Source organism: Bombina bombina, chromosome 1, assembly GCF_027579735.1.
Source record: "Bombina bombina isolate aBomBom1 chromosome 1, aBomBom1.pri, whole genome shotgun sequence".
Taxonomy (NCBI): domain Eukaryota; kingdom Metazoa; phylum Chordata; class Amphibia; order Anura; family Bombinatoridae; genus Bombina; species Bombina bombina.
In genome coordinates, this window is record NC_069499.1 from 1,373,781,019 (window position 1) to 1,373,807,053 (window position 26,035).

The 26,035-nt window shown below is 38.9% G+C and overlaps 1 protein-coding gene across 1 annotated transcript in view; it reads left to right on the plus strand.

Annotated features, from left to right (window-relative positions):
- The window catches only part of LOC128650513 (acyl-coenzyme A thioesterase THEM4), a 62,921-nt gene that overhangs the window by 15,238 nt on the left and 21,648 nt on the right, over positions 1 to 26,035 (plus strand). The window contains exons 4-5 of the mRNA XM_053704424.1: positions 6,656 to 6,830; positions 21,261 to 21,371. Of these exons, the coding sequence (XP_053560399.1) occupies positions 6,656 to 6,830; positions 21,261 to 21,371 (286 nt within the window). The remainder of the gene's footprint in view (positions 1 to 6,655; positions 6,831 to 21,260; positions 21,372 to 26,035) is intronic.

A 26,035-nucleotide genomic window follows, 5' to 3' on the forward strand; every position in this document is an offset into this window, starting at 1 on the left:
TTAGTCTAATTACCGAAGTAAGTGATAGGGTGTTAGTGCAGGTGACGTTGGGGTGTTTATGATTGTGGCAGAATAGCAATTTTGTGTGATTAGTGAGGGTTACAATTAATAGGATTCTACAATGTGCTTTGTCCCTAGTGTTATAGCCAAAGCAGACAATTACATAATTCTTTGATATGGGAGTAAGGGGATTTTAGGCAGATGCTCAGTTCCTCTCTTCTTCAGAAGATAGGGGGTTTCTAATCTGCTAAGGAATAGCAGTATAGGTTGGTCACTCTCTATATAAGTTGATTCTAGATGTCAGCACTAGATTATTTTAACAAGTACTCTGGTTATAGATTTCTTATAGAAATAGTCAGGTTTTCTGTGTGTTTAAGTTTTATAATTTTAACTACAGAAAGATACAGGTGAAAAGACCAGGGATTTTCATTTAGCCCACAAGTAATATGAGAGACATTATAACAAATGTTTTTTAAACAGTAGCATTTCTATGGTAAGATTTGAAGTTTTGCTTTACAAACAGTGGTCTAATGGGTAGTAGTACTGTATGGGTAGCCAAGGTAGGTAATAGTTATTCGCTCTCTTAGTGATAACAGAGCCTATGAGCAGTTTTGGAGAGGAAAGCGTTTAGAGAGTTGTGTTCATAATGTGTGAGATAAACAGAAAAAATGGAGACAGTGTGGTATCGTCTTAGAGTAATGTACTGATCCTATCTAAGGAGTATAATTTTACTTGTGTATTTCTATATGCACCAATATCATTAATTGGTAGTAGTATAGGGCTAATAAAATATTGGCCAAGCAGCTTTTTATAGGCCTATATAGTGCTAGGGTAATAATTACTAGTTTGTTGGTATAGGTGTGGCCCCTTTATTAGTAATAATAGGCCAGTGTTGCTGGGTAGAACTCAGGCTCAACGTACATTTAAGATCCTATATAGTGACAATCTAGTAATGTAGTCATGTTGTTCATAGGGATTTATAAAAAGATCTAGAGCTATAGCCTTATGTTATAATAGAGAAACAGCAAAATTATAATACTCTTATAAGATTATAAGTGCAGTATCAGCATAGTTATATTAGAGCATTTCTCAAAGTGATTTCTTTTTTTTTTTTTTTCTCTCTTTTTCTATGTTTAAGAAGCACTGAGAGAGACGGGAGTCATACAAATTATGTCCATATATCTAAGTTCTGCACATTTTTTTAACAGATATAATAAAGTCCCAGGTTGAATTCTTGGTAATTTGCGGTTCAGTGTTTTTTCCCCTTTGTTTTCTTCCCTTCTTTTCTGATTCCCTTCCCTTACTTTTGCCCAAAGTCTTGTCATAGAAGATGTTAACAGCCGGCTTTAGGGTATTAGCCTAATTAGGAAGGTTTTTTTCTCCCTTTCCTTTTTCTTCCCTTTTTCCCTTTCTTTAAAGGGTACAGAGCCAAAACAGTTCAAGCAAGTGCATTAATGGCAGTTTACTTGTAATAAATAATTGACATGCAGAGAGGTTGTATTCGGGAAACAAACAGAAGCAAGAGGACATAAGAATGAGTCAATTTGATACTTTACCGGCCTCTGGCCAAAGATAAGGGATGTCCGTGGAGATTTCCTTGAGAGACCGGTCTCCCCCTACACGCAGCACCGGTGGGAGGGGGAGCACTCAGTCGGCAGAGGTAGGTAAGGAAGTTCCAGAGACCATTGCACGCCAGAACCAGTCCGGAGAGACTGCAGGAGGAATCACCGCGATTCAAGACAGGACCAGCAGCGCAGCAGATGGACGTGACCCGGGCCCCTCACGCAGCACCGGTGGGAGGGGACGTCCGGGCCAATGGGGAGCAGCGCCCCGTGGATCCCTGCGCCTTCTCACCGTCCCGTCGTCAGGGACGCCGCGGCTCGGTGCATCCGGTGTGCCGCACTCGCCCAAGGTCCTCCAGGCGGCCAGGAGCTCCCACCTCAGAACCAGGTAAGAGTGCCGGGGCAAAAGGAAAAGCTGTACCAGGGATCAGTGCCGGGTTACGCTGTTAGGTTCAGCTCCACTGCCACAGATTGTTAAGGGATAAGAGTAGGTTAAAGTCCCAGGTGGCTGAGGTCCCCGGTGTTAGGCATGTCTTGTTTTATGTTTAGGCAGGTGAGGGCATTCTGCATTTAAAGCTGGTAGGGCTTTATACGTGCATCACTGTTAGAAAGGAGGTAGTTTGGGCAGTAACGGCGTTAAGTCTGGACAGCAGGCAGAGAGTCGTCCTCTTTATTTTTGTCCTCCTTCCCAGCTTTCTGCCAAGGTATGGCAATTTTAATTAAATCTCTGCTGGAGAATGGTAGGAGAGATTAGGTCCTTGTATGGCTGCTACGTGCAGCAAAGTGCAATGGAGTGGCACCAGAGGGAATTCCGGTAGCGGTAGTTCTGGCTAATGCAAGCCGCCCAGGGTCCCAGGGCTTGGGCGCAGAGTTCCCGCCAGTGAGCTTGCAGGAGAGGTGAGCCGGAGCAGGTGTCTCACATGACCATTCACCTGGGCTCCTCCTCCGGAAGTCCTCTAGCCAGAGGCTACAATTTTAAACAACTTTTCAATTTACTTCTATTATCAAATTTGCTTTATTCTCTTGGTATCCTTTTTTGAAGGAACAGTGCAATATTGGGAGCTAGCTGATCACATCGGTAGAGCCAATAACAAGAGGCAAATATGTGCAGCTACCCATCAGTAGCTAGCTCCCAGTAGCTCATTGCTACTCCTGTGCCTACCTAAGTATGCATTTCAATAAAGAATATCAACAGCGCAAAGCAAAATACATAACAAAAATAAATTGGAAAGCTGTTTAAAATTGCATGCTCTGTCTAAATCATGAAACTTTAATTTTAACTTTGTCCCCTCAAATCTAAAAAATTTAGTTTTTCCACTGCCCTCAGAGAGGCTGGAGTGCATTCCATGAAATTCAGTACCCTAACACACTTACGTGCAATGCAGTGATTGCTTGAACTCATTGATGTCTGTCCCTTACTGGCCACATCACACTGAAAGGGGTGTGATCCATGCTCACATATTTTAGATATCAACCTTCTTAAAGGGTTTATTTGGGACACACTTTTAACCTGTAGGCCTATGATTTGGAAATTTAGCTTCATACTTAAATTATGAAGTAATAACCTATGGCTGGGCAACTGGGTTAAGGTGGTCTGGGGCAGAGCTTGAGGGCCTAATTCTCTAAAAAAAGGACACTTGGAAGCCAAAGTGGAAAGCAGTGAACTGCCCCTATAAAAAAATTATGACACTTTCGATCAAAGAATTTCACAGAGTAGAGTGAATGTGACAGGGAGCATCCAGCATTTTTTTGGGTTTTTATAAGTAAACACAAATGTAACTAGCTTACATTTGGTGAGCTAAAACATTGAGACCTGTAGGTTTGAGATGAGACCTGTGGGAAAACTTCACTTACCTAAGTAAAATATTTACTCTTTGTATTTTGTAATTTTTGACAGGATTTTAACTTTGTATTTTGGCATTTTAATGTGTACTATTAATACAAATTTTAACTGCAATTTTTACGTCATACTTTTTAAGGTAAAAATTGCCTTTGAATAAACCTGCAAAGAACTTTGAAGCAATTGAAGATGTTTTTATTTGATTTTATTTTTTATCTGGCCTGAGCAGAGAGGTTTAGAGAATGGGGCCATGCAAGTTCAGAAGCAGAATTTGAGGTCTGGGATGAAATCCAGCAATGTGATCCTAGTGTAAGAGATGGTTTATGGTCATAAGATTCACAGAAGCAGGGGAGTGGACAGTGGAACAAAGCTCCAAATTAGAAGGCTCCTACAAATAGTGACTAATTCGGAGCTCTCTACATAACGGTGTTACTTTGGAAAACAATATAAATACTATTATGGCAGCAAAAAAAAAATACATAGAGCGGAAGTAATGCAGTGGAATAATCTTTTCCTTTCAGCAGCAGCCATTCAAACTCAATTATTCTAAGAACATAGAACACCAAGAAGAGGCATCTGAACATAAGAGAATACAAAATAAATACTGCAAGTCTGTATAAATAATCCCCAATTTAATGTGATGTTGTAACAAACTTTTACCTATATTACAAGCTTCTTAATTCAAGTTTTACTTCAATGTTTTCCTTGTCATATGATGTACATCTAATGTAGAAAAGGAGTGTCTTGAATTCATTATGAAGAGCATTCTGACAAGTGGACTTTTGTGAATAATATTGCCACATTAATTTGGAAATTATACAGTCATACTATTATTTTGCCTTCTTTTTCACGTTAAAGCAAATCTCACTTGGTATTGTGTGTCATATGGGTCATGTTTTGTTGATGTTGCTTATTAAAGGGGTTTCTGTACATATGCTTCTGACTTGATGTCATGGGACCAGGGGTACCAGGGATGCCTCCTTACCTGTTTGCCGGTGGGTAAGGCAGAGGGTGCCGTCGCAAGTTTCTCTGCGGCCTTGACTGCGACTGATGTTACGTGTTTGTGCGCATGCGTGGATGCGTATGTACGCGGGTTGACGTCGCAGGTGCTTTCCATCTGCTAGGGTAATCTTTGTGACACGCCTCTCTCTGCCTTCTTATTGGGTACTAGGTATCTGATGTCGTTGTCTTGGATATGGGGGCGTTCCTGGGCCCTGTTAAGTTTAGATTCTGGCCTGAGCCCTGGCTTGTTGCTGAGTTATTTTGCCAGTTTATCTGCATAACTAAGCGTTGTATTTTCTCTGTATCTATTCCTTTTTCCCTGATATAAGATTTCCTGGTTTTGACCCCTGGCCTGACTCCCGTGTATGATACTTGCTGCCTGGACTGACCTATATTATTCTGACTACGCCTTTTTGGATCTTCCCTATCTGTACCTTGCTTTGGATTTGTGTGCTTCTTGCCATAGGGTTTCTCCTCCTGCACACAGGGTAGCCCTGCTCCTTGTCACTTGAGGTCTGATGTTTTGGTGTATTGCTTCTTAAAGGGGTTGCTTTGAACCTGAATCTGACCTAATGTTAATTTTTTTTTTTTGTGTGGTTGCTACGGACATGTATGTGATCTATGGTCTTTTTTTTTTTTTTTTCTTTTTTTTAAATTTAGCTTCTTAAAATTATTTCTGGCGTCAAGTTTCTGACAATGTTATCTATGTGGCACTCTTGAACTAGCACTCTGTAGCTGTGAAACTGTCAAAAAGCACTGTGATAAGAGGTGGCCTTGAAGGGCTTAGAAATTAGCATATGAACTAGGGTTGCACCGATACCGATACTAGTATTGGTATCGGTACCGATACCAAGTATTTGCATGAGTATACCGATACCTCCACTTCCTACCCATATGCTATCTTGTGGCGTTTTTTCAAACTGCATGTTTCCATTTCATTTTAAGCTGAAGTGGAGCCTAAACTAAAAATTGTTTACTACTGTTCTGCCAATACAAATTGCTGTTATCTGTATTATTGTAGGAGAGATCACTGTACCTCGTTCAGACAAACCCCTGAAGTACTGGTCAGTTAATAAACTGAGATTTCTAGCTCTGGCTAAAATGGGCCAAAAATATCTTTCTGCCCCATGCAGTAGTGTGGAAAGTGAAAGACTGTTCAACTTAGAATCAAACCTCCTTACTGATAGCAAAAGCAGACTAATAGCTGAACATGCAGAGATGCTTCTGTTCTGTTCCTTAAAAAGAACTTGCCACTAACTTTTGAAAAATTATTCTAATTGCTAAATTGCCTTTTTTACTGCTAGTTCTCATCTTGCACAATGATGTTCAAAACATACTGTACTCTGAGGAACATCCATAGGTTAACTTATATAATTGCAGGAAGAGTACTCATGGCAAACATTAAGTTAATTCCAATGAACACTCATCCTGCAATTATAGGACTAGATTAAGATTACATTTGATTGGTAAACTTTATCAATGCTTTGTTCAGATTTCCAACTCCATAGACTTTAGCATAGCATTGGTAAAACTTACCAGTCAAATGTAATTTAGCCCATAGTGTTGTTCCCCATGATTAAACAGTGCACTGTTCTATTTTTACTATTTTTCAATTTTTTACTGTATTGCACTTTTGGTTGGTTGTGATTTTATATTTGTTGTTATTATTAATATATTTTATTGTAATATTTTTATTTATAAACATGTTCTGTGAACTTTATGACAAATAAAACTGTTTTATTATTTCATAATGTCTTTTAAGTTACAGTTCATAATTATAAAGAAGGAATCTTAAATAATTAGTCTGTATTGTGCTTGGTTAACTGTCACATGACATAAAAAAAAAGTATCAGTAATTGGTATCGGCGAGTATTTGAAAACAAGTATCGGTACTTGTACTCGGTCTTAAAAAAATGGCATCGGTGCAACCCTAATATGTACCTACCTAGTTTATCTTTTAACAAAGAATACCAAGAGAACAAAGCAAAATGATGATAAAAGTAAATTGTGAATTGTTTAATCCCTTTGTGCCGGCACAATAGCTTTAACATCATAATGAAGTTCTGAGGCGCAGGGAACAAATTTCTTTAACCTTTCACATTTTTATGCATCTGTGTCCATATTTCCAACCTAACTTAAACATTGTTTTATCTGTATTGTCTTCTAGCTGTCTACTTTCTTTTACATACTCATACTTTTCATCTTTTTCTCGTCACCTCTGCTGTGGAACCTTTCCTTCTACCACTCAAAGGCCCTTCCATTCCTTGCCTAGGTGACATTGTGGAGCCACGGCAAGAGAAACGTCTTTTTACCAGGAACTTAGATAAAGATGGTGTTGGGTTTGAGTACACTATGTTCTACAACATTGCAAAGAAGAGGATGGTTACCCTTTTTCAATCTGGGCCGTACTTGGAAGGACCACCTGGGTAAGCACCTCTTCTACCACCAACCCAAATAAAATGGCACATACATATTAAACTTCTACTAACATAGGGCTTACCAAATGGAGGCCCAATTTTATTAAAAAACATAGGTATTAGATGCTGGTATTTCTTATTTGAAAGGTAGAACCATAAATAATGTGTTTCAAATATTTAGGAGATAATGACTTCTATGCTGTTGTTTACCATGTACATTTTTTTTGACAGTCGCCTACTAATTACAGGGGCTCCACCCTCAGTGCGAAATAGGGTCTCATGTCCCTTTGTGCATTGTGGACCAAATGATTACCTGGATACTAGAGGGTCATGTAACCCTCTTATTTAAAAGAAAGGTATCATGACCCTAAAATTTTATCATGACAGAAAGATAAATTAGTGTTTTGAATTCCCTGTATAAGGTGAGAAAAAGACAATATAAAATATTTTATTTTCCACAATACATAGTTATTTGAGCATAAATACAATACTTATAAACAATGACAATACTAGCCAATGTTTCAAAATGGTATTTTAGAAAATCTTGTGTCTTTTTGTTTTATGTGTTGGGAAAAACAAAATAACCTGTTGCTAATTTTGTGATTGTGCATTTATGTGAAAAGACTTATAGTAGACGTGCTCTTCAAAATCTAATAGCTACATACAATTAGTGCAGAAAGTTACTCTAAGGATGGTAATATGCAAAGTTAAAATCTGTGTTCAAGTAGTATAAGCCAGAGCGTATCCAGTTTAGATTAATGTTGTTATATTTATTTTAGTTCTAATTGTGTTTTTTTTTTTTTTTTTTTACACACTAAAGTCCACGTTACTAGTGGTGTGCTATTGGACTCAAACTTGTAAGGCAGACTGCTTAGTGCACGTTTTACAAATTGAAGATAAAAAGTTAGTGTGCAAGCAAAATCCAATGCATGCTTGAGGACTTCGGATATCGTGACCGTGTTAACTAATTCTTCCCATAGACTTCAATGAAACATGCTCACGCGCTAACCCGACTAACTGTATATTTTGCTTATCACGACCCGCGCTGACTTTAGCTCACAAATTGTAATCTAACCCTTACCAGATCGTTAAAATGGTAATCCACTCTACTAGCTGCCGGAGTTGGAGTGAGTAGCCGCTTAGCACCTGCTCTCCGATACACCCTCGGTACACGCATCTGGGGTCAAAGCCACTGGAAAATGGGCATTGGGTAAATCTGTTACACACTAGGGCTGCCCGTCCTTCCAGTTGTGACACTAGAGACTCGGCTACCCCATTAATACACCCCTAAGTATACTTACAGACTCTTTAAGATTTGAGGGACATTATGGATGGGCTGAAAAATGCTTTCCAGAAATGACAGTGACGCCCTCAGAACTGTGATGTATACATGGCGGCTGTATGATCCGTACAGGCTCCACAAATTAATGTTACTGTATGCCATTTGTGTTTATCTTTTATTTTTCTCCTGATGTTAGGCTGTCGAAGTTACTGTCATTGGACTGTTCAGGAGGCACATATGTTTCTCTGTGTTAGACATAACGACATGTAGCATTGAGAGCCATGTTTCTTCTTTTGTTCTTTATTTAGATCCAAGCTCTAGTATTCTCCTAATGTTAGATATAATGTTATTTGCTCAAATCCCTACTATTGTTTGACCAAAGCTGCTTAATATAATGGCCTACCCCAGGAGATTCACTCACATAATACTTATCATACTCGGCTAATACCTTGCTCCTGAATATATTCATATGGCCTTTAAACCTTCCCTTTGTACTTCCCATTCTGATAACGGTTGGTAGAGAGGAGGCTTGATGGGTTTCTATCTAGCATGTAGCTCTTTAAAGTGTTTATAGAGGGATTAAACTTGTAGGAAAGTTATTAATATAGGCTATGTCAATAATAGTATTGCCTCTCCCCAAACCTAACGATGTATATTTAATATTGTTCTGGGTTATGTAATATATGTGCAGCTTATTGTTTTTTCTATGTACTGTGTATCAAAATTGGAAAATGAGGCCATTCATCTGAGACCCAAGAGTGGTCTCCTTTGATCAAAAATAATCTTCTGTGATTTGTGTTCTTCTACACTGCTGAGGCCCAAAAGTGACCTATTGTGTCTTTTTAGGAGGTTTATCTATTATTTGGCAGACTGTTGATATATTACCTTTTTTTTTTTTCTATTTATTTTATGATGTATCTATTGCCAACCTGAAACTCTTACTGCATGCAAAATTTGCATTGTTCTCATTTATCACTGTTTTATATTTATGTATGCCTTATTTTGAGCCTCAAATAAAAATTATTCAAAAAAAAAAAAAAATGGTAATCCACTGCCAAGATATCTTCATTTTTTTATTTTTCATCTTCTTCCTTGTTCCTTTGTCCCATGTGACACAGCGTGAATGCGCCCTGAAGGTGAAACTATGCACAGTTTCCCCAGAATGATCAGCTGCCGGATTGACCGATTAACCAGTCTAACGCCTAGATTTAGAGTTCTGCGGCCAAAGGGGTGCGTTAGCTACGCATGCTTTTTTCTGGCCGCACCTTTTAAATACCGCTGGTATTGAGAGTTCACAGAATGGCTGCGTTAGGCTCCAAAAAAGGAGCGTAGAGCATATTTAACGCAACTTCAACTCTCGATACCAGCGGTGCTTACGGACGCGGCCAGCTTCAAAAACGTGCTCGTGCACGATTCCCCCATAGAAAACAATGGGGCTGTTTGAGCTGAAAAAAAACCTAACACCTGCAAAAAAGCTGCGTTCAGCTCCTAAAGCAGCCCCATTGTTTGCTATGGGGAAACACTTCCTACGCCTGCACCTAACACTCTAAACATGTACCCCGAGTCTAAACACCCCTAACTTTACACTTATTAACCCCTATCGCTGACCCCTGCATATTATTATTAACCCCTAATCTGCCGCTCCGTAAACCGCCGCTACTTACATTATCCCTATGTACCCCTAATCTGCTGCCCCTAACACCGCCGACCCCTATATTATATTTATTAACGCCTAATCTGCCCCCCACAACGTCGCCTCCACCTGCCTACACTTATTAACCCCTAATCTGCCCTCCCTAACATCGCCGACACCTAACTTCAAACATTAACGCCTAATCTGCCGACTGGAGCTCACCGCTATTCTAATAAATGTATTAACCCCTAAAGCTAAGTCTAACCCTAACACTAACACCCCCCTAAATTAAATATAATTTAAATCTAACGAAATAAATTAACTCTTATTAAATAAATTATTCCTATTTAAAGCTACTTACCTGTAAAATAAATCCTAATATAGCTACAATATAAATTATAATTATATTATAGCTATTTTAGGATTTATATTTATTTTACAGGCAACTTTGTATTTATTTTAACCAGGTACAATAGCTATTAAATAGTTAAGAACTATTTAATAGCTAAAATAGTTAAAATAATTACAAAATTACCTGTAAAATAAATCCTAACCTAAGTTACAATTAAACCTAACACTACACTATCAATAAATTAATTAAATAAAATACCTACAATTACCTACAATTAAACCTAACACTACACTATCAATAAATTAATTAAATACAATATCTACAAATAAATACAATGAAATAAACTAACTAAAGTACAAAAAATAAAAAAATATTTACAAACATCAGAAAAATATTACAACAATTTTAAACTAATTACACCTACTCTAAGCCCCCTAATAAAATAACAAAGCCCCCAAAATAAAAAATGCCCTACCCTATTCTAAATTAAAAAAAGTTCAAAGCTGGGGGGGCGGAGCCAGCAGCCAAAGCAATAAGACGTGTACCTAGGAGGCTCCTGAATTTACTTTAATTTTATCTAATTTTTCCTTTGTGGAACAGTAATGGGACATTGAACGAATATTAAGAACATCTGGGGGCTCATGTAAAGCATCTGGCTGAACGAATAAGGCGACTACACTGGTGCATCGCTGATTTTGGAGATAACAGCAGGCCGCAGATTTCCCTTTGACTATGGAGGAAACCAGCTACGCCACGCTACAGACCCTATTTGCCGCATATGAGAAATCGATCCTAAATAGATTTGATGATTTACTCACAAAGCTTGAAGCAGCACACGTATCAGGGAAACGTATTCTAGCCGATGAGGAGGGAATGGTGGATGTTGGTGAGAAGTCAGGAGCTGTGCAGATGAGTGCTGGGAACTTTTGTATCGTGCCTGACCTTCCTGAGATGGAGCGACTACGAGATGGAAGTGTGGGAGGTCTTGCCGAAATCTGTGGAGTGCCGGTCCTGCTAGATCGTAATGTGCTGACCCATGTGATAGATGCTTGGGAGACCGGGAGGCTTCCCTCCGCTGGAGGCGAGTTTGATTCACAGGAGGGTGACTGGGGAAGTGAGTATACGGAGAGCTCATACCCTGGGATGGAGATATCGTCATTAGGCCACCTTCTCTTGAAAGAAATAGGAGATGTCTCTGCGCTTGGCGGCTCAGAGGTGGACCGATGGGTCCATATCTTATTGCCTGCTACTAGATACCTGTGGATTGGAGCTACTCCTTGGCCAGCTATGCCTTTTTGGTGTTGTGATCTTTATGGGGTCTGGACTTCCCACGTCTATTACAATGCAAGCAACGACATGGAAGACCGGGTTGGTGTGGGGTAAATTTCTGCACTTTTTTTTTTTTTTTTTTTCAAGTATGTTCCTGTTACACCCCAGATGTTTTGTGTATATAAATGACCGCCCTGAGGCCTGAGAACTTGCCTGATGGGGCTTCTGGACACATTTGACTTGGGGGATTCTAGCCTAGCTACCTAAGTTGTTTCAAAGTATATAACTGGTTTAACTTTTTATTACCTAAATTTATAGTTCCTCACAGAGCAGTACAGCTAGCGCTGTGGATGAGACAATGCATACAATGCCAGCTACTGTTTTCTCAATATGAAGTTATCTTATGCCCCATGATGACATTTCTTATCACAAATACTCAGTTATGTGTATACAGTTATGCAATGTTAGTGTATTATAAATGTTTGTTTCACCTACTGGACAATCTAAAAGCTTTACAAGAATGTTACTTATGGTAGAGATATACTGAAGCTACTAGTCTTTATGCCATATACAAATAAACTTCTCTAGAGGGTCCAAAAGGGGGCTGACTGGTTGGGTAGTCTCCCATAGTTGTTGTATTATATAAATCAAGTTTTTACTAAGTGTGACGATTGCTAATGTTAGTTAACGGTCCCTGTCGCTATTTATGGGGCCCAAAACCTGTTACACATTGTTTTGGTCTACTATACTGGGCTCAGAACTCCCTCCAGAGCTTTTTTGCTCCGCGGTACTCTGTGGTGCAAATGCCAATAGATAACTAAGATTTTTTGCTATATAGGGTTCGTTTCGAGATATCAGCAGGAACAGTTAGTCAATAGGAATTCCTTAATATTAATGGCCCAAGTCATGGGGGAACTCACACTAGTCTAGCCCCCCCGCCCTCCGTTTATCTTTTAGTTTTCTGGACCTACCCAGCTAATAGCTTCTCGCCAGGCACATGAAAGCACATAGGGTAAGAGCCTATATTTGCTTAATCTTTACCTGACAATATCACTGTGCCCATATAATGTTTGTGATGGTTCTGGTCATGTACTATAGCAATGTTTTTTCTTTGTTTTGTTGTGTTTTTTTTTTTGTTTTCTTCTCTGTTCATACAATATTAAGGGTCCAAGAGTGGCCCTATCATTTCATTCATCTTACCTGTCCATTGCCCTCCTTCGCATCTGGTGTCATTGGGACCCATTTGGGGTCTGGGTAATTATGGGAGGTGCAACTGAGAAAAACAGGTCCATAAGTGGCCTGTTTCGCTTCTAACCCCTAGCTAATGAGTGTGATAATGGGGGTCCAAGAGTGGCCTCTCCGGTTTCTGAGGGAAAAAATGGGGGTAGTTATGTTATTTGCTCCTGAAATGCCTTTTCCTTGTTTCTTTGTGTGCAATAATCAAATTAATATGTTTGGTAACAAATGATGTTCGAGTATCCCATGTATTTGGTAGATATTTATTTTTTATTTTTTTGTCTATACGATGAATGAGCAAATTCGTTGTCTTGTAAATGTTTACCCTCAATAAAAATAAAAATTAAAAAAAAAGTTCAAAGCTCTTTTACCTTACCAGCCCTGAACAGGGCCCTTTGCGGGGCATGCCCCAAAGAATTCAGCTCTTTTGCCTGTAAAAAAAACACATACAATACCCCCCCCCAACATTACAACCCACCACCCACATACCCCTAATCTAACCCAAACCCCCCTTAAATAAACCTAACACTAAGCCCCTGAAGATCTTCCTACCTTATCTTCACCATACCAGGTTCACTGATCGGTCCTCGGAAGTCTTGATCCAAGCCTCGGAAGTGTTGATCCAAGCCCAAGCGGGGGGCTGAAGAGTGACGTCCATCCTCGGGCTGAAGTCTGGATCCAAGCGGCGACTGAAGAACTCCATCATCGGGCTGAAGTCGGAAGTCCATTATCGGGATGAAGTCTTCTATCAAGCAGCATCTTCAATCTTCTTTCTTCCGGAGCCATTATCTTCCAGCCGACGCAGAACATCCTCTTCTCCCGACGCCTACTCGCCGAATGACGGTTCCTTTAAATGACGTCATCCAAGATGGCGTCCGTCGAATTCCGATTGGCTGATAGGATTCTATCAGCCAATCGGAATTATCAGCCGATCGGAATTCGACGGACGCCATCTTGGATGACGTCGTTTAAAGGAACCGTCATTCGGCGAGTAGGCGTCGGGAGAAGAGGATGTTCCGCGTCGGCTGGAAGATGATGGAAGAAAGAAGATTGAAGATGCTGCTTGATAGAAGACTTCATCCCGATGATGGACTTCCGACTTCAGCCCGATGATGGATTTCTTCAGTCGCCGCTTGGATCCAGACTTCAGCCCGAGGATGGACGTCACTCTTCAGCCCCCCGCTTGGGCTTGGATCAACACTTCCAAGGCTTGGATCAAGACTTCCGAGGACCGATCGGTGAACCTGGTATGGTGAAGATAAGGTAGGAAGATCTTCAGGGGCTTAGTGTTAGGTTTATTTAAGGGGGGTTTGGGTTAGATTAGGGGTATGTGGGTGGTGGGTTGTAATGTTGGGGGGGGTTATTGTATGTGTTTTTTTTACAGGCAAAAGAGCTGAATTCTTTGGGGCATGCCCCGCAAAGGGCCCTGTTCAGGGCTGGTAAGGTAAAAGAGCTTTGAACTTTTTTAATTTAGAATAGGGTAGGGCATTTTTTTTATTTTGGGGGGCTTTGTTATTTTATTAGGGGGCTTAGAGTAGGTGTAATTAGTTTAAAATTGTTGTAATATTTTTCTAATGTTTGTAAATATTTTTTTATTTTTTGTAACTTAGTTCTTTTTTATTTTTTGTACTTTAGTTAGTTTATTTCATTGTATTTATTTGTAGGAATTGTATTTAATTAATTTATTGATAGTGCAGTGTTAGGTTTAATTGTAGGTAATTGTAGGTATTTTATTTAATTAATTTATTGATAGTGTAGTGTTAGGTTTAATTGTAACTTAGGTAAGGATTTATTTTACAGGTAATTTTGTAATTATTTTAACTAGGTAACTATTAAATAGTTATTAACTATTTAATAGCTATTGTACCTGGTTCAAATAATTACAAAGTTGCCTGTAAAATAAATATTAATCCTAAAATAGCTATAAAATAATTGTAATTTATATTGTAGCTATATTAGGGATTATTTTACAGGTAAGTATTTAGCTTTAAATAGGAATAATTTATTTAATAAGAGTTAATTTATTTTGTTAGATTTAAATTATATTTAACTTAGGGGGGTGTTAGTGTTAGGGTTAGACTTAGCTTTAGGGGTTAATACATTTATTAGAATAGCAGTGAGCTCCAGTCGGCAGATTAGGGGTTAATGTTTGAAGTTAGGTGTCGGCGATGTTAGGGAGGGCAGATTAGGGTTTAATACTATTTATTATAGGGTTAGTGAGGCGGATTAGGGGTTAATAAGTGTAGGCAGGTGGAGGCGACGTTGTGGGGGGCAGATTAGGGGTTAATAAATATAATATAGGGGTCGGCGGTGTTAGGGGCAGCAGATTAGGGGTACATAGGGATAATGTAAGTAGCGGCGGTTTACGGAGCGGCAGATTAGGGGTTAATAATAATATGCAGGGGTCAGCGATAGGGGTTAATAAGTGTAAAGTTAGGGGTGTTTAGACTCGGGGTACATGTTTAGAGTGTTAGGTCCCATTGTTTTCTTTGGGGGAATTGTGCACGAGCACGTTTTTGAAGCTGGCCGCGTCCGTAAGCACCGCTGGTATCGAGAGTTGAAGTTGCGTTAAATATGCTCTACGCTCCTTTTTTGGAGCCTAACGCAGCCATTCTGTGAACTCTCAATACCAGCGGTATTTAAAAGGTGCGGCCAGAAAAAAGCACGCGTAGCTAACGCACCCCTTTGGCCGCAGAACTCTAAATCTAGGCGTTGGACTGGTTAATCGGTCAATCCGGCAGCTGATCATTCTGGGGAAACTGTGCATAGTTTCACCTTCAGGGCGCATTCACGCTGTGTCACATGGGACAAAGGAACAAGGAAGAAGATGAAAAATAAAAAAATGAAGATATCTTGGCAGTGGATTACCATTTTAACGATCTGGTAAGGGTTAGATTACAATTTGTGAGCTAAAGTCAGCACGGGTCGTGATAAGCAAAATATACAGTTAGTCGGGTTAGCGCGTGAGCATGTTTCATTGAAGTCTATGGGAAGAATTAGTTAACACGGTCACGATATCCAAAGTCCTCAAGCATGCATTGGATTTTGCTTGCACACTAACTTTTTATCTTCAATTTGTAAAACGTGCACTAAGCAGTCTGCCTTACAAGTTTGAGTCCAATAGCACACCACTAGTAACGTGGACTTTAGTGTGTAAAACAAAACAAAACACAATTAGAACTAAAATAAATATAACAACATTAATCTAAACTGGATACGCTCTGGCTTATACTACTTGAACACAGATTTTAACTTCGCATATTACCATCCTTAGAGTAACTTTCTGCACTAATTGTATGTAGCTATTAGATTTTGAAGAGCATGTCTACTATAAGTAATTTATTTTGTTAGATTTAAATTATATTTAACTTAGGGGGGTGTTAGTGTTAGGGTTAGACTTAGCTTTAGGGGTTAATCCATTTATTACAGTAGCGGCGAGATTCGGTCGGCAGATTAGGGGTTAATAATTGAAGTTAGGTGTCGGCGATGTTACGGAGGGCAGATTAGGGGTTAATACTATTTATTATAGGGTTATTGAGGCGGGAGTGAGGCGGATTAGGGGTTAATAACTTTATTATAGTAGCGGTGAGATCCGCTCGGCAGATTAGGGGTTAATAAGTGTAGGCAGGTGGAGGCGACGTTGAGGGGGGCAGATTAGGGGTTAATAAATATAATATAGGGGTCAGCGGTGTTAGGGGCAGCAGATTAGGGGTTAATTATTGTAGTTAGCTGGCGGCGACGTTGTGGGGGGCAGGTTAGGGGTTAATAGATATAATATAGGGGTCGGCGGTGTTAGGGGCAGCAGATTAGGGGTACATAAGTATAACGTAGGTGGCGGTCGGCAGATTAGGGGTTAAAAAAATGTAATCGAGTGGCGGCGATGTGGGGGGACCTCGGTTTAGGGGTACATAGGTAGTTTATGGGTGTTAGTGTACTTTAGAGCACAGTAGTTAAGAGCTTTATAAACCGGCGTTAGCCCAGAAAGCTCTTAACTACTGACTTTTTTCTGCGGCTGGAGTTTTGTCGTTAGATTTCTAACGCTCACTTCAGCCACGACTCTAAATACCGGAGTTAGAAAGATCCCATTGAAAAGATAGGATACGCAATTGACGTAAGGGGATCTGCGGTATGGAAAAGTCGCGGCTGGAAAGTGAGCGTTAGACCCTTTCCTGACTGACTCCAAATACCGGCGGTAGCCTAAAACCAGCGTTAGGAGCCTCTAACGCTGGTTTTGACGGCTACCGCCAAACTCTAAATCTAGGCCTAAGAGTGTTTAAAGCACAGAATACTGCTTGAAGTAACATTTTATGTACCCAGCTTCCTTGCTTATAAGTTATATCAATAGAAGGCCTGTTTAATATTCAGTATAAAATAGTTCTGAAACAGAACTAGGGTAATCTAATAAATACTCTAATAACCTATCCATATGTAGGGCAGATTGTGTCATTAAACATTTTTGAATTCCTATGGTTGTTGCAGTAATATTTAAGTGAGAGAATATATATATACTAAATATACACACATTTAGCCACCAATCAGCAAATGCTACCCAGGTGTTGAACCAAAGATGTGCCTGCTCATAAGCTTACATTCCTGCTTTTTCAAATAAAGATACCAAGTGAAAAAAAAAATTGATATATTAGGAGTAAATTGGAAAATTGCTTAACCCCTTAATGACTAGCGGCGTACCCTGGCTTCTCTCTGCCCCGATCTCGCTCAAAATAGATTTGCAGAGTTACCGATGCAGAGAGGGCCACTCTGTGGTCCTCTCTGCATCGGACAGCGATGGTGCTGATCATTGGTGGGTGAGAGGGTAAGGAGGTAGGCGGATGGGTGGCCCATCGCTGTAGGAGGCGGCAGCGGGTGGGACCTCTACGCTACAGGGAAGAAAGAAAAAAAATTACCTGCGTCATTGAGGGGGTAGGAGGGAGGTAGGGGCAATGAGGCGGATCCTATGTGGGATATGTTGCCATAAAGGGATCGGGGAGGGTGGTAGGGTATTGAGGGGGACAGCTACAGTATAACAAAAAAAAGGTTATTTTAAATTTTTTTTGTAAAAAAAATGTGCCTAATTTGCAGCAAACTGGGTACTGGCAGACAGCTGCCAGTACCTAAGATGGCGGCAAATAGGTAGAGGGGGGAGTGTTAGAGAGCTATTTGGGGGCTAAGGAGGTATCCAACACTGCAGAATATTTATTAAAAAAACACACACCAAAAAACACTTATTTAGTACTGGCAGACTTTCTGCCAGTACTTAAGATGGCGGTGACAATTGTGAGGTGGGGGGAGGGAAGACAGCTGTTTGAGAGGGGTCAGAGAGGGGTCAGGGGGTAGAATGTGGGGAGGCTGATCTCTACACTAAAGCTAAATTTAACCCTACAAGCTACCTAATTAACCCCTTCACTGTTTTTAGCGGCCTTCTAATTACCAAAAAGCAATGCCAAAGCCATGTATGGCTGATATTTCTGAACAAAGTGGATCCCAGAGTAGCATTTAAAACCATTTGTGCCATGATTGCACAAGCTGTTTGTAAATAATTTCAGTGAGAAACCTAAAATTGCTGCAAACAAAACTGTGCCTGAATTAAAGGGGTTAAAACAGAATCCGTTTTGCAGGTAAACTTTGGTTGCATTATACATTTAGAAATTTGTTAGTTCATACTGTTTTTTTTTTTTTTTAAGTCTGTTTTAGAAAAATATTTAACGAGTCTAAGAGCCTGTTGATCAGCACTTCACCGACATGGCGAGAAATTACTCAAAATCTTTGTGGGCTTTTTTTTTAGCATTTTATTGTAATGTAGGTTTGTCTACTTCAATCCCAGAACCCTACATAGCAAGATTTAAAAGTTATCAAGCTAATTTGCCTTTCTAAAATTCCTGGGAGGACCTTGTAGTACTGATGGTTTATGAGATCTGATGGTTTTCCCACCCTCATTACATTTTTTACATATCAAAATATCAAATATTGATTATTGAAAAAATAATCCCCTTCATCAGCATGTCTGAGGAAGCGGTAAGTGTGTCCAAAGCAGTGCTTGTTTAAACAAATTCATTATTTTACTATTTAAAAGCCTAGTGAGTGCATGGCCCTTCCAAGATTCACTTAACCCCTTAATGACAACTGACGTACCAGGTACGTCATGCATTAACTTACAGTTAATGACAATAGACGTACCTGGTACGTCAGTTGTCTAAGAGAGTGCTGGAAGCGATCGCAATCGCTTCCAGCAGCTCTCAGGGTATTGCAGTGATGCCTCCATATGGAGGCATCCTGCAATACCCTTTCAGAAGACTCCGATGCAGAGAGAGCCACTCTGTGGCCCTCTCTGCACCGGTAGCGATGGTGCCGGTTCGTTGGTGGGTGGGAGCGCAACAGGGAGGCGGGTGGGCGGCCCATCGCTACCCGGCATCCGGCTCCTGTAAGTGCAATGTGCACGCCGGGTGCCGGGAGCGTGCGGGGGCGCGCGTGCGCGTGCGCGCGATTAGCTACCCACACTGACACCAATGAGGAGGGAAGAGGGGGGAAAAAATAAATATATAAGGATCTGGGAGGGGGAGGGGGTTGGGGTATTGTGGGGGGCTGCTACACTACAGAAAACATTTACAATGGCAATAAAAGATCAAAAAAACACTTTTTTGGGGGGCAAATTGGGTACTGGCAGACAGCTGCCAGTACCCAAGATGGCGGCAATTAGGTAGGGGAGAGGGTTAGAGAGCTGGGGGGGGGATCATGGAGGTTGGGGCTAAGGCAGGAGTCCATCACAGCTAAAACATTTTATTTTTTTTTATTAAAAAAAAGAAAAACTCCTTTTATTTAGTACTGGCAGACTTTCTGCCAGTACTTAAGATGGCGGGGACAATTGTGGGGTGGGGGAGGGAAGAGAACTGTTTGGGAGGGATCAGGGGGTGGGATGTGTCAGGTGGGAGGCTGATCTCTACCCTAAAGCTAAAATTAACCCTGCAAGCTCCCTACAAGCTACCTAATTTAACCCCTTAACTGCTGGGCATAATTTACGTGTGGTGCGCAGCAGCATTTAGCGGCCTTCTACTTACCAAAAAGCAACCCCAAAGCCATATAAGTCTGCTATTTCTGAACAAAGGGGATCCCAAAGAAGCATTTACAACCATTTGTGCCTTAATTGCAGAAGCTGTTTGTAAATAATTTCAGTGGGAAACCTAAAGTTTGTGACAAAATTTGTGAAAAAGTGAACTTTTTTTTTTATTTGATGACATTTGGCGGTGAAATGGTGGCATGAAATATACCAAAATGGGCCTAGATCAATACTTTGGGTTGTCTTCTAAAAAAAAATATATACATGTCAAGGGATATTCAGGTATTCCTGACAGATATCAGGGTTCCAATGTAACTAGCGCTAATTTTGAAAAAAAGTTGTTTGGAAATAGCAAAGTGCTACTTGTATTTATGGCCCTATAACTTGCAAAAAAAGTAAAGAACATGTAAACATTGGGTATTTCTAAACTCAGGACAAAATTTAGAAACTATTTAGCATAGGTGTTTTTTGGTGATTGTAGATGTGTAACAGATTTTGGGGGTCAAAGTTAGAAAAAGTGTGTTTTTTTCAATTTTTTCCTCATATTTTATATTTTTTTTATAGGAAATTATAAGATATGATGAAAATAATGGTATCCTTAGAAAGTCCATTTAATGGCGAGAAAAACGGTATATAATATGTGTGGGTACAGTAAATGAGTAAGAGGGAAATTACAGCTAAACACAAACACTGCAGAAATGTAAAAATAGCCATTGTCATTAAGGGTAAGAAAATTGAAAAATGGTCCGGTCATTAAGGGGTTAAACTCCATACCACCTAATGTTTGTCTAGGGGAGAAGAGGACAAACCCCCAATATTCATTATAATGGGTGTATCATTCTGGTATGGCATTGCAATGAGCCACAGTTGTGTGTAACTAAAGTATGTTTATTTCTTAATATTCAGATTTTCTGTTACAGGTCCTCAAATGTCTTTCTCAGCTATACTCTTTTTAGAGATTTATAAGGACCTATTATAAACTGGTTTGTGTATCATAGACAATTCCTAGAAAAAACTATGCAACCTGCAGAGTAAACAGACAGTAGTGACCCTCAGAGTTGAGACATGCAATATTTCTAACTACATACACATGGAGATGCAGCATAGTAAGCCAATCTCCCTAGCGCTACAGATAAAAGAGAACTCAGAATTATCTATAAGTAGTAGAAGAGCGACAGGACTATGATGCAGATCATGTGCTTTAGTAGGACCAACAATATCAATACTAAACATGATCTGATATGACCCATGATATCACTTCCAACCTCTCCAACAATTCACCTGCTTGTCCCTGATATGTTAATTCTTGTGAACATAATCGTTTAGCCCTGATCAGTTGTTCCTTCGGGATAGCTTGTTTGACGTGTTTAGGATGACAAGACCTATAGTCTAAAATAGTATCACATGTAGATTCTTTGCACAAAACCTCGCTACTTATTTATTTATTTTGAACGTATTTTTGTAATTAGTGAACCTGTCTGCCTGCAAACGCCACTTTAGCCCTAAGACTACGCCAAGCTAACATTGTTTTTTTTTATTGTCTGCAAAAAATATATTACATTATTTTTCAAATGTCACATCTTTTAACTCATCCTATGCTGTCACCTTATGCTCAGGCTCACACATGGAGGCTGCATTGCAACCATCATTGACAGCACAGCTGGAGCCTGTGTTTTGTGCACCTATGGGAGTGTCATGACAGCAAATCTAAATGTCAACTACCGCAAGTAAGTTCATTGATTTAATCATTAACACAAAACAAGATCCTAGGTATGTACGTAAAGGAAAACCTGTGTAGCACAGGTATTCAGCAATGTAATAAAATATCTATTTGTACAACCATAAACTTGTTTTAGATATCAGGGTGGATAAAAAACAATCATCATTTTTTTTTTTTAATTCTGATTATTTATTTAAATCAGATTTTTTTAAATTAAAATGCTTTTTGAGGAAAAATCTATCTTAAGATAGTTTCTATTTAAGATACATTATATTCCAAAGGATATTCATCCTGCAATATAGATTAGTTTTTAATTATATAGCAAGATGCTGTATATTCATGGCTGTAATGTGTTTTTTTTTTATATTGCTAAATTAATCCCATTAAACCATTCGCAATGTCATGTTCTCCCAGAGGTTTCTGTAACATTATTTTGGACAATTTTTCTAGCTTTAAGATATTATCACATATTATTGTTTGTTTGTTTTAGTTCTCAAAACTGTGAATTTGTGTTTGCAGAAATTACAACTTGCTGCTTCTTCACAGCAAAATGTTATACGATTAACACACAGAGTTGATAAATAGACTTTAAAGGAACAAAATCATGAAAGATAACTTGGGTTTCATACAATTTTCAGATTTACTTCTATTATCAGATTTGCTTCATTCTCTTGGAATCCTTTGTTGAAGGAGACCAATGGTCTACTGGGGCCTAGCTGGACACATTGGTTGAGACAGTGACAAGCAGCTAGCTCACAGCAGTACACTGCTTCTGAGCCTACCTATGCAGACTTTTCAACAATGGATAACAAGAGAACAAAGCAAATTAGATAAGAGAAGTCAATTGGAAAATTGTTAAAAATTGCATGTTCTTTCTGAATCATGAAAGTTTAATTTTGACTATGCGTGTCTTTTAATGCCATTGCTTCCCTGCAAATCTATGTACACAGAATCAACCCATACTACGTTTCAAGAAGCTCACTGAATAGAGGATTGTTTAGAGTAGAATAGATCTGCACAATGCTTATAGTAAAAGTTATTACTGTTTTAGTGTTAGCATTTTTCTCTGCACGTGCATGTGAAGCATAGCTAGATATTGTCGGTTCACCAAAATTTTAAATACTGTAGCTGCTCAGAGTGATAGTGGGTCTTGTATCATGTCAGCAATTAACAAATTGAGTCAATACCAGATGGTACAAGCACAAATCCCATTGAAGGGAGCCATTTGCAGTAAGTGTTTGAACATAATGCGTAAATTGATGGTAGGCAAATCTATCTTTACTCCCTTTATAAACATGTAGGAATCATTTCACTTCAAGCAGGGATATATTTTGGTGAGAATGGGTCTGTGTTATTGTGACGTTTGTCAGTGTGATGCCATGTGCTAAGAATCTGGAAAATCTAAACTTGTACATAATATTGATTCTTGTGTAACACGGAGCGTGATATTCTTGTGCTGAATAAACCTTTTTTTAACTGAGGCCACAGCCTTGCGATATACTGGTTAGAACTTAGATATCTAATCTTACTTATGTAAAACGTATAGGGTGGGATCTAGGAATGAATACATAACCCTGATTTTTAAAAGGACAAAAAGCTGTGTGAAGACAGGTCATGGTCTTGTTTCCATATATGTAAAACATAGTGAGAGAGACAACATACGGATTGCTAACACTAAAACCGTAATACATTTTACTATAAGCATTTTTGTCAATACATGTATATTGCAAATAAGTTTCTATTCAAAGATGTAATTTATCTATGTGCATTTAAATTTTGACCGGGATGTCCCTTTAAGCTATGATTTTTTTTTTTATTAGTGTAAAGCAGTGTTTAATCAAATTATACTGTATATTAAAATATATTCCAGTGCAAAATCTGTCTGTTAACAGAAATCCACAAGCCATCTTCCATTCACTTTGCTGGTCTTTCCCTAATAGGTGTAAATATGACCAATGCATTGGTGGATTTTGAGATGTGGCTGATTGCAGCTACCTCAGATTTAATCATGTCAAAGCTTTGGAAACTGTAATCTTCCAAGGATAATACTGAAATGCTGGCTGTGAAATGATGGTACCTAATACCTTGTTGACCTCTGGTCATTTCTCTTATTTATTGTCTATTCTGATGAAAACTAAGTACATGAAACTCAATTTCTTTCATGATCCATCTGCTATTCCAACATCTTTTTACATTTTTTTTTAAATTTCTGTGTTATTCAAAGATAACATAGTTAACTTAAGTTGAATAATTATAGTAATAATTGCACATTAGGGTTTAATGGGACGTGTTACCCATATACTCAATCACTTACTTTTCTTCAGCTCAATGTTTACTGTCACCTGCATGGTAACAAAAAACATTATCCAATCAGCATCATCACACTTTGCTTTACTGTGATCTTGTGGCATTTCACTAGAATATTGCAAGTTTTCATAGTGACCTTCTATAAAATGGGGAGGGAAACAAAGAGGCTGTGTCTGGATATACCAGATGCACTCTACCTTGTAATCCCTTTACAATAGGATGTGGTTGCTGAGAACATTTTGAGGTAAAATATCTTCATTTTTTACACAGAAATGTTCATGGGATATTTTTATCAGCTTTTCACAGATTTGCTGCATCACTTTCAAGTGATTCAACATTTGGGTAACTTTGAAATAAAATTAAAAAATTGCATCTGTTGATTTTTTTTTTTGTGTAAGTGCTTTCTATGAGACAGAGCTTCAGTGCAGCTTCCTCCAAAGAAAGATGCTAACTAGGGTTGGGCGATATGGGCAAAACAAAAAAATTGTGATTTTTTTTTTGGGAAAAAAAAAAAACGCGATTGCGATTTAATCGCAATTTTCTTATAAATGACTATAACACTTTCATTTTGCATTCTAAAGTTTATTAAACACTACAGAATCTTAATGTACATGTTTTTCAATGTCCAATACACTCTTGGAGCATAAAAATACAAACCACAAAATAGTTAAAATAAAATTTGCTCATAAAATAAACCTTGTTCTCTTGGAATTCTTTGTTATAAAAAAAGAAAAACTTAGGTACAGGGAGTGTAGGGTCCCTGGCCCTGTATTATGAAAACAAAGTTTGGAAGGGAGAGGGAGGGATGGGTCACTACACTACAGAAAACAATGCACATCAGAGCGGGGCCCTGCAAAATGATTGCTGGGAGAGAGAAGGTGGGGAAGGACCCCTAGTCTACGGAAATAAATAAATAAATACCACACAAAACCGTATGAACTGGGTACTGGCAGCCAGATGACAGTACCTAAGATGGCTGTCACTAGTAGGAGGGGGAGGGTTAGAGAGCCGTTTGCTAGAGATTAGGGAAGTGGGAGGGTTGAGGAGGGATCCCTACACTGCAGGAAAAAAAAGAAAAGTAAAAAAACAAAAAAGCCTTAAGCTGCATAAAGCCAGACTGTCGGCCAGTACCTAAGATTTTGGTGAGGAGTGTAGGTGGGGGGGGGGGGGGGGTTTGTTTGGGAGGAATCAGTAAGAGATCGGGGAGATGGGAAGTATCAGATGGGAGGGTAATACTTTAATTACTATACCATTACCCTTAACAGCTAATTAAATAACCCATTCACTGCTGGGCATTTAAAAAGTGTGGTGCACAGTTGCAATTAGCGGCCTTCTAATTACCAAAAAATCAATGGCAAAGCCATGCATCTCTGCTATTTCTGAATTTTTATGAATAGATCCCAATGAAGCTTTTACAACAATTTTTGTTATGACTGCACAAGTGCTATGTAAATAGTTTCAGTGAGAAACACAAAGTTTGTGAAAACGTTAATGATTTTTTTTTATATGATCGCATTTAGCGGCAAAAGGGTGGCATGAGATATACCAAAATGGGACTAGATCAGAACCTTGGGTTTTCTACTTAAACAAAATATATAATATTGATAGGTAAGTAAAAGAACAATTATTTCTGAGGAAGAAGAACTTTACTACCCTTTGAAACGTGTCAGGAATAGCTGTATTTTTCTACTTGTATTATACTTCAGACTTGGGTATGATCTAGGGCAACCAAAGTATTTCCTGCTACCATTGATACACTATTTCTATGTGAACTGTATCTGTGAACTGCATTTCTGATTAGCTATATCTGTGATACCTCATATTGTCTTTGAGGGCACATAGTGTGAGTGCAGTATTTATGAAAGGGATTTTTTACCACTTTTTAAATAAACAGTATTAACCTAAAAAAAAAAAAAAAAAAATTTGCTGCCTGTGATGTAGCCACTAGCCAGTTATTAGGTCTTATGACACACAACATTGTCATGTTTTCTTGGACAGTCATTCTAACAGTGGACAGTGGTATGATTAACAAATGAAGCAGTATAAGCCACATACACACACACACACACACACAATTATTTATATATATATATATATATATATATTAGAGCTGCAACAACTAATCGTCATAATCGATTATGAAAATAGTTGGCAACGAATCTCAATTAGTTGGTCTTTGCACAACACCAGCGGCTTCACTCCAATGAACTCCTGCATATGGTATTGTGTTTTATGGTTATGTCCTTAGCCTAAAGGACGTCTACAGACATCTACTTTTCACTTTTTCAGGACAGTATACGTTTACAACTACCCCTGGCTTATGTGCAACCCAGATATAATAGTCATCGTTTGGATTGTTTATAG